Source organism: Erinaceus europaeus, chromosome 6 (genome assembly GCF_950295315.1).
Source record: "Erinaceus europaeus chromosome 6, mEriEur2.1, whole genome shotgun sequence".
NCBI lineage: Eukaryota > Metazoa > Chordata > Mammalia > Eulipotyphla > Erinaceidae > Erinaceus > Erinaceus europaeus.
This window is the reverse complement of record NC_080167.1, coordinates 58,668,666-58,682,199: the sequence shown is the minus strand read 5'-3', so window position 1 is coordinate 58,682,199 and position 13,534 is coordinate 58,668,666. Positions and strand designations below refer to the sequence as shown.

General features: G+C 39.7%; 1 protein-coding gene across 8 annotated transcripts in view; it reads right to left on the bottom strand.

Annotated features, from left to right (window-relative positions):
- MLLT10 (MLLT10 histone lysine methyltransferase DOT1L cofactor) overlaps positions 1-13,534 on the bottom strand; it is a 192,956-nt gene continuing 179,422 nt past the window's right edge. For all 8 annotated transcript variants that reach the window (XM_060192261.1, XM_060192262.1, XM_060192264.1 and 5 more), the window contains 6 exons: positions 12,890-13,078; positions 12,029-12,117; positions 11,545-11,906; positions 10,470-10,566; positions 5,417-5,620; positions 1-1,757 (listed from right to left, as the gene is read on the bottom strand). In XM_060192261.1, the coding sequence (XP_060048244.1) occupies positions 1,713-1,757; positions 5,417-5,620; positions 10,470-10,566; positions 11,545-11,906; positions 12,029-12,117; positions 12,890-13,078 (986 nt within the window). In that variant the 3' untranslated portion in view covers positions 1-1,712. The remainder of the gene's footprint in view (positions 1,758-5,416; positions 5,621-10,469; positions 10,567-11,544; positions 11,907-12,028; positions 12,118-12,889; positions 13,079-13,534) is intronic.

Below are 13,534 nucleotides of genomic sequence, written 5' to 3'. Positions count from 1 at the left end.
TTATAAACATTATTAAATTTTATTAACAAAAACTTTGTACATTTCTTTAATACATGTGGAATTTTACATCTAGGTAAAATAACAACACATTCAAAATTTACCATTTATACAAATTGTTACATAATAACAACCAGTGGGTTAATAAGTAAAATAAACCACACTGATTTTTCATTATCTACAAAAGATTTGACTTTCTTTAAAATTCCCCTGAACATATAAAAATAAATTAATTTTACTTTTCAATTAAATCTACCAATTAGAAATATTACAAATCAAAATATCAGTGTTATTTATGAATTTTTCACAATACAAAACAGATTCACAAAACTTTATTTACAGAAATGAGGTAAGAACTGTGCAATGTTTAACCAAGAGACATATTGCAGAGTTAACATGTTCTTCCAGCTAAGTACACAGTGGAGGTCTAATTACGGCTGGGTCTTTTCCACTAATAATTCACACACGTCAGAACAGTCCAATGACTATGTCCCCGATTGCTTAGTCTCTCCTCTGCCATGCCATACTGCCACACCAGGCATGTGGTTACCCGAAGGGAAAGAAGGGCTGTAGTACAGATTTCACCTGCTTCAGGAACTGTAGTTATGGGGCTTTTGCTCTTCTTCTTCTTTTTCCCTTTTCTTTTACTTTTTGGTCATAAATCATTGTCAATTATGAAATTATTTAAGTGAAAAAATAATTCTTACCAAATCCACTCATTTTTCTTGTGACTCATTAGTGGATAAACACCCAGGTAATAGTTTTGCCTGAGCTATCTACAGTGGCATAGAAAGTTTTTGATCAAGGCAGAACCATGGGGAAGGCTGCTGGTGTAATACTGACTATTCCTCCAACTCACAGGACTGACTGGGGTGTAAGCTCAGCTGTCCAGAGCCATTTCAATGGAGGTACTAACAGGCACTTGATCAAGGCCAAACCCTACCAGTAGTTTCCAGAGTGGCCCCTTTCTGAAAGAAGTCTTTCCCCTTGATTTGATTTGGTTTCCCCCAGCAGCCTTAGAACTCACTCGACTCAAGGTTTAAGATTTAAATAGATCTTAAAAAAAAAAAAAAAAAAGCAACAGAAGATTACCTTTAGCATAAGCAGACTATCCATCCTAACTTACCAAAATTGGCCAAATCTCATTCAAAAGGAAAAATCTATAACAAAGATTGCCAAGTCTCAGTTAATGATCTATTTATTTGCAATATTTAACCAATAAAATTCCACTAGAAGAAATTGGGCAGTTCCTTGAAATGTAAAATTTGACTCACAGAGCAAGCATATTATAAACCAAAAGATCGCATTTCATATACGATTTGTACAATAAAATAGTTTTAATGGAATGAGCCTTTAGTTTTGCTATTAATCTCTCAAATTTATAACAAATTTAATTGGGCACCAACTATATTAAATTTCTCTTAGGTTGGTAAACTCATTGCATGTAAATCATCTCACTGACAAAAGTTACCTATTAAATTTTAAAGTTCAAAAAATCTAGGTGAAGGGTGGGGGTATGGGAATTCCATTTCAGTGCAACAAAGCAACAAGAAAATTTACCAAAGCCTTACAAGAATGTCCTTGGGGCGATTAATTTTTTGTTGTGCGACTGGTTTTCTCGTTGCGTTTCTTCAAGGTGTAGTAAGGACTGCACGAGCAGCCAGAGTGAAGTGCTACAACAGCAGGATGGGTGATTTCTAGATGTTTCTCAAGTGTCAACTTTTCTCTTGAGCAACAGGCCCAGTTTTATCGCTAAGTCTCTGCAATTAAAACAAACAAAAATTGGAGGCATCAGCTATATCAATTTTGGAAATGCTAACTGGAAAACCATGTATTTATGGTTTTCTCCTTTTTCTGCAAATCAACATGGCTACTTTTCAGAGAACACAGATATGATCCCTCGTCAATATCACTCTACTGAGGGAATGCTGGTTGACAAGGTTGTTGTTGCCACAAGGGCACATTTCTTTTTTTTTTTCTTTTTATTTATTTTCCCTTTTGTTGCCCTTTTTTTTTTGGTTACTGATATCGTCGTTGTTGGATAGGACAGAGAGAAATGGAGAGAGGAGGGGAAGACAGAGAGGTGGAGATAAAGATAGACACCTGCAGACCTGCTTCACCACCTGTGATGTGACTCCCCTGAAAGTGGGGGAGCCAGAGGCTCAAACCCGGATCCTTACGCCGGTCCTTGTGCTTTGCACCACGTGCGCTTAACCCGCTACGCCCGACTCCCCACAAGGGCACATTTCTACATTTCCCTAATACAGGTGTCAGTATATCTTACCCTCCACCAAACTGTTCAGATAGCTTCACCCATAGGAACTCCAAATTTACTGGCAGACACAACCAGTTGTTTAGAAAACATAAAATCTAGCAGCATAGACAGAGGTCCCACCTGAGGCATAGAACCTGAGGAATCAACGTAGAAATCATCCTTCAAGTGGTCTGGGAGGTGGCACAATGGGTAGGGTATTGAATTCTAAAGCATGAGGTCCCAAGTTCAACTCGCGGCAGCACATGTACCAGAGTGATGTCTGGTTCTTACTCTTAATCTCCTCCTATCTTTCTCATCAATCAATCAATATTGAAAGAAAGAAAGAAAGAAAGAAAGAAAGAAAGAAAGAAAGAAAGAAAGGGAAAGAAAGAAACCATCCCCCAGGGCGGAGGGTAGATAGCATAATGTTTATGCAAACAGACTCTCATGCCCGAGGCTCCGAAGTCCCAGGTTCAATCCCACGCACCACCATAAGCCAGAGCTGAACAATGCTCTGGTTAAAATAAAGAAAGAAAGAAAGAAAAAAACCATCCCCCAAGTCTGATTCCTCCATAGATGTAGAACATGGTAGAGCTATTTATGGACTAAAAAGGTCACAATACCTAATCCTACACTTTTTATTTGTCCTTTAAATGTCAGCCACTTTAAGTTTCCTTTTATTAAGCTATTTTTCAAAAATGAGGTTATAACCTATTACTATTTAGAAGACCAAGAACAGATATACCATTCTGCCTCAGATGCTCAGCACAGTGTAAGATACAGGAAAATACGATTTCTCTGATTTACTTTCCCCATCACTTAGCTTACTTTTTCTAATTTCCCCCCCTTTCTTTTTTTCTTAATCAAGAGCAATGCTCAGCTCTAATTTAAGATCATGCTGGGGCCCCCACATCTATGGACATCTAATCTTTGACAAAGGGGCCCAGACTATTAAATGAGGAAAGCAGAGTCTCTTGAACAAATGGTGTTTGGAAAGAATGGGTTGAAACATGCAGAAGAATGAAACGGAACCACTGTATTTCACCAAATACAAAAGTAAATTCCAAGTGGATCAAGGACTTGGATGTTAGACCAGAAACTATCAGATACTTAGAGAAAAATAGTGACTGAACTTTTTCTGTATAAATTTTAAAGACATCTTCAATGAAACGAATCCAATTACAAAGAAGACTAAGGCAAGCATAAACCTATGGGACTACATCAAATTAAAAAGCTTCTGCACAGCTAAAGAAACCACTACCCAAACCAAGAGACCCCTCACAGAATGGGAGAAGATCTTTACATGCCATACATCTGACAAGAGTTTAATAAACAACATGAGCCACACTCAACAAGAAGACAACAAATAACCCCATCCAAAAATGGGGGGAGGACATGGACAGAATATTCACCACAGAAGAGATCCAAAAGGCCGAGAAACACATGAAAAAATGCTCCAAGTCTCTGATTGTCAGAGAAATGCAAAAAAGGACAACAATGAGATGCCACTTCACTCCTGTGAGAATGTCATACATCAGAAAAGGTAACAGCAACAAATGCTGGAGAGGGTATGGGGTCAAAGGAACCCTCCTGCACTGCTGGTGGGAATGTCAATTGGTCCAACCTCTATTTATATTTTTAAGATTTATTTATTTATTCCTTATTGTTTTATTGTTGCAGCTATTGATGTCTTCGTTGTTGGATAGGACAGAGAGGAGGGGAGGACAGAGACGGGGAGAGAAAGAGAGACACCTACAGATCTGCTTCACCACCTGTGAAGTGACTCCCCTGAAGATGGGGAGCCGGGGGCCCTATTTCTAAAAGGAAAGCAAAATGACAAAAATATTCATCAAGACTAATTAGTTCTTTGTATTATTATTTTTATTTACTTCCTTTTGTTGACCTTGTTTTACTGTTATGGTTATTGTTGTTGTTATTGATGTCGTTGTTGGGTAGGACAGAGAGAAAGGAGAGAGGAGGAGACAGAGGGGGAGAGAAAGATAGACACCTGCAGACCTGCTTCACCACTTGTGAAGCGAGTCCCCTGCAGGTGGGGAGCCAGGGGCCCGAACCAGGATCCTTATGCTGGTCCTTGTGCTTTGCACCACGCGTGCTTAACCCACTGCGCTACTGCCCGACTCCCATAAAATATGTATATTTTATAAATATGATCAGTATACTGCTACTGTATCCACTTTTAATTTATCTTAATTTGTATAATGAATTAATCTGTTAACTTGTATAATGAATAAGTTACGATGTTATCACTTAATTCTTTCTCTCTTCCTATCCCTCTTGCTAATATTTTTAAAGACAGAAAACATCCAAGGAAAGCATTTACAATAATAATATTGAATTTATATTCCTTTACAGATGAGATTTGATTTAATTTCTTTAAGAAATATATATTTTATTTATTTTAATGAGATGGAAACAACTACCAGAGCACTGCTTAGCTCTGGCTTACGATGGTACCAGGAATTGAACTTAGGATTCATATATTTTATTATACATATATATCCTATTTCTAAAAGGAGAGCAAAATGACAAAAATATTCATCAAGACACCTAACTAGTTCTTTGTATTATTATTTTTATTTACTTCCTTTTGTTGACCTTGTTTTACTGTTGTGGTTATTGTTATTGATGTCGTTGTTATTGGGTAGGACAGAGAAATGGAGAGAGGAGGGGAAGACAGAGAGGAGGAGAGAAAGATAGACACCTGCAGACCTGCTTCACCACTTGTGAAGCGACTCCCCTGCAGGTGGGGAGGCAGGGACTTGAACCAGGATCTTTACGCCAGTCCTTGCGCTTTGCGCCACCCGTGCTTAATCCGCTGCGCCACCACCCAACTTCCTCTAACTAGTTCTATTAAACAATAAGCTAAACAAAGAAATCCTCACAACATACCAACTATTTCCTTTTGACTTGATATAACTGAGATGTTCTCACTTTGAAAATTGCTGAATTATAAAACAGGCTCCAAACCTTATGTGCAAATTCAAACCGGTGTACTTAGGAGATACAACAAATTGGCTCAGGTCTTTTGTGTTTATACTATATCCAGCTGCTGAAACAACTGGCTTTAAGAAGCACTTCACAAGGGGATCACCTCTGGCCAATACCCTTCTCTTTCACTTTAACTATAATAAAGCAGATACTCACCGTTACTTTCTGACCCGCACTGTCGCCATGAATGGTGAGGAAAGGGTTGGTGGTAGCAGGGTGAAGTGGTGGCGCCTGGGGACCTGCAAGCAAGTTGTTTATGGGGATCGGTGTTGGGCCTGGGATCTGCAGCTGCTGGAGTTCAGGTGGGTGCTGCTGGTGGTGCTGCTGCATTAGCTGGTACAGAAGGGCCTGGTGCTGCTCCTGCAGTAAATACGTGTGGGGGTGAGTTCCCAGACTGAGTCTGGCAGTCAGCACAGCCTGGCTTCCCCATTTTTTCCTCTTTATTTCAATCTCAGACATTTAGTAAGTCATCCTCATACTACTAAGGCAGGGGGGGGGGGTGCGCAGGGGGCAGGGTGCGGACGATTTTGCTGCACCAGTTAATAACAAGTCGAATACAAAATGTCAGTATCTTGTGTGAACAGCTTAGTCTCAAAACAGGACAAGTATGGGAAACCTCTATTCAATTTAGTTTGCTCTTGACAAACAAGAAAAGCAACTAAGAGCAGTTACAAGTCACCTGCACTTGACATCAGAATGCACTACTGTGGGTCAGCTTGGTCCCATTATTCCAGAAGCTCAAGATAACTTTTGAAGTTCTCATCTATGCCAACAGAGAGGGTTTGGTTGATGTGGTTATCAAAGCAATTCTTCATACATATCGGGTTGCCAGACAAGTCATGGGGCATTTTTGCATAGAAAAACTTAGAAATATTTCATGACTTTTCCAACAACCTAATAGTTCATATACTGAGTTGTTTTTTTTTAATTTGATAGCAGAGAGAAACTGAGGGGAGAGAGATAGAGAGGGACAGAGAGACACCTGCAACACTGCTGATGAAACTTTACCCTCTGCAGGTAGGGCTTGCCTAGTGTGTGCTGTTTTTAGACAATGTTTTATGCCTGAGGGTATCAGTGGAGGCAAAACTTCCTGCCCCATGAGTCCTAACCTGGGGGAAGGGTAGAACATGAAAAGAACGAACACACACACACATGGGTATGAAGACTGCTAAGGGTTGGGGGGAATAGGAGAATGTGTGAGAGTGCTCAGGGCACTTGTCACTCAGACACAGATGAGGCAAGATGGGTGGATGTGGTGTGTGTGTGGCTATGTCCTAGGCCAATGGACTATCCAGTGCTAAGTGATACTTAGCACTTGTCACTCAGACACAGATGAGGCAAGATGGGAGGATGTGGTGTGTGTATGTGGCTATGTCCTAGGCCAATGGACTATCCAGTGCTAAGTGAATAGGTGGGACCATGTCCAGTATGACCAAGAAACAGTAAAGACAAAATAAAAAAATAAATAAATAAATAAATAAAAAGAAACAGTAAAGACACCAGTGAGGCTGGAATGCAACAAGCAAATAGGTAAGAATAGAATTTGGACCTCCGAGTGGTAGAAGCGCCTCTCCCTGGGGATCTAGTGGTTAGGACTCAAAGTAGACTGGAAGTCACTGGGAAGGCTTTAAGCAGAGGAGAAACACCATTTGACTTAGGGTTTCCTGGTGGATTCAATGTGTCAGAAGGGAAGGAGTCAATGCTGACTGTCTAGGTTTTTGGCTTCAGCAGCTGGAAAGAGGAGGCTGCCATCAGCAGAAGGGGAGGGGGAGACCTATGTGTAGAGCAGACTGGTGCAGGGAGACCAGCAGTTCAGTTTGCAAACTTTATGTCTGCAAAATATGGTCAGTCTTCCAAGTGGAGATAGTCAGCAGTAGGAGACAGGAGTCCAGGAGTCCAAAGAAAGGGCCAGACATGTAAGCAGCACATGCGGGCAGTGTTCAAGTACGCTGCTGGGGGAGCTCACTGAATTCTAGGACACTCAAAGCCAAGAGGCAGAGGAAGAAGAGGATGACCCAGGCAGGGAAGGAGGTTAAAGAACAAAGATTAGAGGACCAGGGTGATGGAGCACAAGTTAAACACACTCATTAACATGTACGAGGACCCAGGTTTGAAACGCTGTCCCCACCTGCAGGGGCGGGTGTCTTTCTTTCCCTCCCCATCTCTGTCTTCCCCTCCTCTCTCCATTTCTCTCTGTCCTATCTAACAGTAATAACTACAAGAACAATAAAAAAGGGCAACAAAAGGGAAATAAATATTAAAAAATTTAAATAAAGAAACAATAAAAAAGAAAAGAAGGGAGTCGGGTGGTAGCTCAGCGGGTTAAGCACACGTTGTGCAAAATGCAAGGACCGGCGTAAGGATCCCAGTTTGAGCCCCTCAGCTCCCCACCTGCAGGGAAGTCGCTTCACAGGCGGTGAAGCAGGTGTCTATCTTTCTCTTCCCCTCTCTGTCCTATCCAAAAACAACAGCAATAATAACTACAACAATAAAGCAACAAGGGCAACAGAAGTAAATAAATAATAAAATAAATATTTTTTAAAAAGAAAAGTAAAGTTAAAAAAAAAAGAAGAAGACGAAAACAATGATTAATGGCTGGGTAAAATGAAAACCAGGCTAATGTGGGATCCTGGAAATTAAGGAAAGTGTTGAGGAGAGCATGGTCATCTGAAATGTTGCTGTCAGAACAAATAAGGTGAAGGACTAGAGGGGCTGATGATGGGACTCCCTGAAAAAGGCCTTGTGGGAGGAAGGCATGCAGAGAAGCAATATACAAGTGGGTTGGTACGTCACCCATCTTGCAGTGAAATTCAGGCCTATGTAAAGTCCAATACTTGTAGAAAAGCACACTTCACCTCCAACCTTGACCAACAAAAGAAAGAGGAAAGCTTGTAGTCTTGAAGCCTTGGGGGGGGGGGGGGTCTCTAAGCTAAAACTTCTTTAAGCAACCATATTCTAGCAAAAGACATCTACACATCCTATCATATTTAGATTAAATCTTAAGAGCTCCAAATAAAGTGAACTTTAAAGATAAGGCAAAAACAAAACAGAACACACATTTTAGTTTGCACACTTAAGGATTCATATACAATCTCTCTCCAGTACCATGTGAATGTGAAGCATGCCAGGAATCAGGCTGCAGAAATCACACAACCACAGCTTGTTCTGACTTGAAAGTAAAGACTAAGGGGGACAGGGTGGCACCATGTTTGCCAAACATCTCTGGACAGCCAAGTCTAATAATCACTCAGTTGCCTGACCTGGTGCATTCTGCACAGCCACGTTTCTTCTTGAATTTGTTATCATGTGTAAGGACCCAGGTTTGAACCCCCACTCCCCACCTGCAGGGGGAATGCTTCATGGTGAAGCAGGTCTCAGGTGTCTTTCTCTCTCCTTCATTATCTCCCCTCCCCTCTCAATTTCTCCCTGTCCTATCTAAAAAATAGAAAGGAAAAAGAGGGTAGAAATGGCCACCAGAAGCAGCAGACTCATAATGCAGGCACCAAGACCCAGTGACAATCCCGGTGGCAATAAATAAAAAATAAAGGGATGACTAGAAGGGCTGTCAATGCTCCTCCCATCATTTAAAAATGTAATTATATTACATTCTGTTCAAAGACCTCCAATCAATTCTTTAAAATAATCCTGAAAGAAAAAAGTAAAAACTGTGAAACAAGATTTTTTTTATTAAAGCCAAGTAATTACTAAGCTGTACTGACTACTCTTGGCACACTTGAAAATTTTCCTAATAGAAAGGCTTAAAATAAAAAATCACCAGGGCTGGCGAGACAGTTCAGTGACAGAACACAGGTTTTACATGCCAAAGGCTCCTGATTCAAGGCCTGGCACTGAAACATGCCAGAGCTGAGCAGTGCTCTAGTCCCAGTCTGTCTGTCAGTCTATGTCTCTCCCTCTCTCTCTCTACACACACACACACACTCGTGAAAATATCTTTAAAAGTAAAGCCACCAATGGCTTCTCATCATGCTTAAGATAAATCTAAACTACCTCCCATAGTCCATGACCTTACAGAATAGGCCTAACTTGGCTGTCTCCACCATCTGTACTAGTTTCCCCTCCCCTCCCCATTCGTTCACCACAAGCATGTCAACTTCCCTTCTAGTCTTTAAAATATAGGTAGCTGTGCGCCATACCAGGATCTTTGATACCACCTATTCCCTCTAAATTATGGTTCCTCCTATGTCAGCAAGGTCAACTTGTACTCATGTCTGTGCTCAAAACACATCCTTAAAGAGGCTGGACCAACATATCTAAAATGGTCTTCAGTCCACTGTTCTACATCTCCTTTATACTGCTCTAGTTTTCATTTCAAAACTTACTCAAAAAGAAAGGGAAAAAAAAAGTACATATTTTGCTCAACAATTTGTTTGGCTTTGTATGTTAACTCTCTTTTCAATCACCAGGTTCCAGATGCCATCAGGATGCTAGCCAGGCTTCCCTGGATTGAAGACCCCACCAATGTGTCCTGGAGCTCAGCTTCCCCAGAGACACACCCTACTAGGGAAAGAGAGAGGCAGACTGGGAGCATGGACCAACCAGTCAACGCCCATGTTCAGCAGGGAAGCAATTACAGAAGCCAGACCTTCTACCTTCTGCAACCCTCAATGACCCTGGGTCCATGCTCCCAGAGGGATAGAGAATGGGAAAGCTATCAGGGGAGGAGGTGGGATATGGAGGTTGGGTGGTGGGAATTGTGTGGAGTTGTACCCCTCCTACCCTATGGTTTTGGTAATTAATCCTCTCTTAAATAAAAAAAAAAAAAAATTTAAAGTACATATTTATTTATATTCCATCTCCATTATCAAAAAGAATCTCTAAGAGTCAAGAAGGTGACTCTATGGGTACAGTACATGCTTTGCAGACTTGAGGCTCCGCTTTAATCCCTGGTGCAGTATAAGCTGCAGTATTGCTCTGGTCTCTTTCTCATATGGAGTAAATAAATACATATAATATCAATTCTGAAGTTACACTCAAGTTGTATTCACTACTGTTATCACCAGAACACATAGCATTATAAATGTTAGCACATGTGCTAACATTTATATATTAACCAATATGTCAACTATACATATCAGACTATGCTACAAAAGTATTTCACAAAGGTGGCAATTTATAGCCACAGTGAATATTACAGTTCAGTTCACTTTCTAAAAACAAAAATAAAAAATTATTAAAAGGAAAAACTTACTGGTGTGAGCTGTTGAGAATTTAACAATTGCTGAAACTGCTGTTGATGAAGAAATATTTGTCTTTGCTGGTCAGAAAGTAATCCTAGTCCTGAGGCACTGAAAAATGATTAAAATTGTTACTGTCTATTGCATACATGTAATATTTCATAAATATAAAATTAACAATTTTCCAACTTGATGTTTTAAAAGAGGTCAAGTTTTTATAATACTTTTGGAGAACAATGAAATATGATTTTTTTTTGTGTGTGTGTATATGTGTGAATTATGTACAGGGCTAAATAATAATTTACATTGTCAAGAAATGTTTTGTTTTCCTTTTTATTAAAACCAAGCAGACATTAAGTTATTTTATAGAATAGAAATCTGCATGTGTTTATAACAGCCACATGTAATTGTTTACTTTTTTAATTATTCGAAAATAATTTAACCCATACTAAGTAATGCATATATAAAACATTTTTAATTGTCCCAGTGCTCAGTAAAATTAAGCACCAATGAAAAGAAAACCAGAAGAAATAATTTACTGGTACCCACTGAAAATCCATTTTAAACGATTTATTCCTGAAAAATATACTTAATAACATGGCTTTCGTCTCCTCAATTTGAATAAACATTTGAGTGAAAGCCTAGTACAAGTACACAATGAATCTCATTCCCTGGAAGTTCCCTGGCCATGTCCATATAAATATTGGACCTTCACAAAGTCAACAAAATTACACAGCTGAATTTTAAGAAACCAATGTCTGTGTGATCTTCAATACAACATTAGTTTGCTTTAGAATTTATGATATTGGAAGGCAATATACAAGGAAATAAGGAAAGCTAGCACTTATAAATAGGCATCACAAATCAAGATGAAAATTTTAGCAAATGACTGTTACTAAAGGTGCTTTAGTTTTGTCTTAATAGGAACTACTTAAATAAATGGTTCTTGATATATTTAGTCTAAATTTGGTGGATTTTTTTTTTCCCAGAACACATCTACAAGAAACACACTGAAAGTCCCAACCCAAAGCATACACAGTGATGCAGTGTTGCACTAACAGACCCCAAAATATGTAAGTTTCTTCTTACCTATTAGTCAGTGTGGCTGGCATTGGGTGTGTTGCATTAGGTGGTACAGTTGTGTGGGTGAGGGGAGTGGGGTTCTGGGATATTGTGACAGGGGTCTGAATAACCCCATTTAAAGCTCCTACAATGCCATTAATTGCCAGTTGGCTACCTGGCAAAGCTCCAATTATTCCACCCACTCCAGGCATGGCAGGAATGGTGGATGTTACAGTCTGCATTCCACTAGCCAGTGTCCCCACTGTCACACCGTTGACCTGCTGCACTCCACTAAGGCCTGGGCCCTGCTGAGCAGGGCTCTGCCCAGCAGGAGGTGGGGTAGAAAGAGCTGATGAGCTGCTGGTGCTTTGTCCACTGGAGGTTGAGTCCTAACATAAGAAAGAACAGAAACCTGAGCTGTAAGGAATGCAGCACAATGAAGACCATTTAATGTGATATGCCATTGTTCACAAGTAAGAGACATAAATAAAATTAACCACAACAAATTTACCTGATTTAATACAGGAAGAGAATTATCTGGTAAAAAGCTGTTTCCTAGATGTGGGCTCTTACTGCTATTCAAGGAATCGGTAGTAGGAACTAAAATAAAAGAAACAAACTTATTTATCCTGACAAACTATATTATATGTACTGTTAGTGATTTACTGTGTATCCTACACTAAAAAGTTAAATTTTGGGTGGGGGAAATAACATAATGGCTACGCAAAGAGACTCATGCCTGAGGTTCTAAGGTTCTAGGTTCAATCCCCTATACCACCAGAGTTGAGCAGTGCTCTGGTAAAACAAACAAAATTAAAATATTAAGTCCTGCTACTGTAATGACCAGCTTTTTCTCCCTTTCTTTTTTTATTAAATAGGACAGAGAGAAATTGAGAAGGGAGGTGGAAGTAGTAGGAGAGATAGAGACCTGCAGAACTTCTCTACTGTTCATGAAAACCCCACCCCTACCCCACAGGTGGGGAATGGGGGCTTGAACCCAAGTCCTTGCACACCTCAACGTGTGTGCTCAACACCAAGTATGCCACCACCCAGCCCTCCATAACCAGTTTAAATGTAAAAAACTAGATAAGTTAAAATTAAAACTCTAATACCATAACTTTAAATTATAAGATCATTATACATTTAAGTAAATACAGTTCATCCCTAAAGCATGTACTACAGAAATTAGAACAAATACAATTTGATCACTTAACAGGATTTTTAATGCTCTTCAGAAATAACCCATTATTTCTTTACTACATCTTCATAGAATTGGTAACCAGTCCTTTTTTCATTTATGATGAGAAAGATACCCAAAGCCTACCCTACATTACACCTTCCTTAGATGCACAATAAATATTTTCCGATTTACCAGTCTGTGCAGGAAATGCATGCATCTGATGAGATGGACTAGGGTTTGCTGTTATTGTTGGAAAAGGCACTGAGAGCTGTGCATTCAATAACTGAAGACGTTCCTTTTTGGCAGTCAAATTTTTAATCTGTTCCTCTAATCTTCGATTTTCAACTTGAAGTTGGTGCAATGACTTCAACATTCCTAAAACTAGCAAACATTTGGATGCTTTTTAATAAAAGACAAGTTCACATACAGAACTCATTATTTTATAGACATTAGTATCAGTGACTTTAGAAATGATAAAAGAACAGAAATTCTACTGAATATTTCTAAATGACTCTCTTATTCCTAAAATCTTAAGGAGACATAGTTTTCTATAATATAGCTGTCCAAGACAGCACATTGATTATACAAGAGACTTTCAAGCCTGAGATTCTGAGGTCCCAGGTTCAATCCCCAGCACCATCATAAGCCAGAGCTAAGCAGGACTCGGGTCTCTCACTGTGTCTTTTTCTCTGTGTTTCTCTCATCAAGATGAAAATAAAAATATTTTTAAATGCAATTGTCCAGCAGCCTGGAAGGTGGTAGAGTGGGTGTATAGTGTTGAGTTCTCAAGCATGGAATCTCAGGTTTGATCTTCTGCACCACATGTGCCAGAGTGAG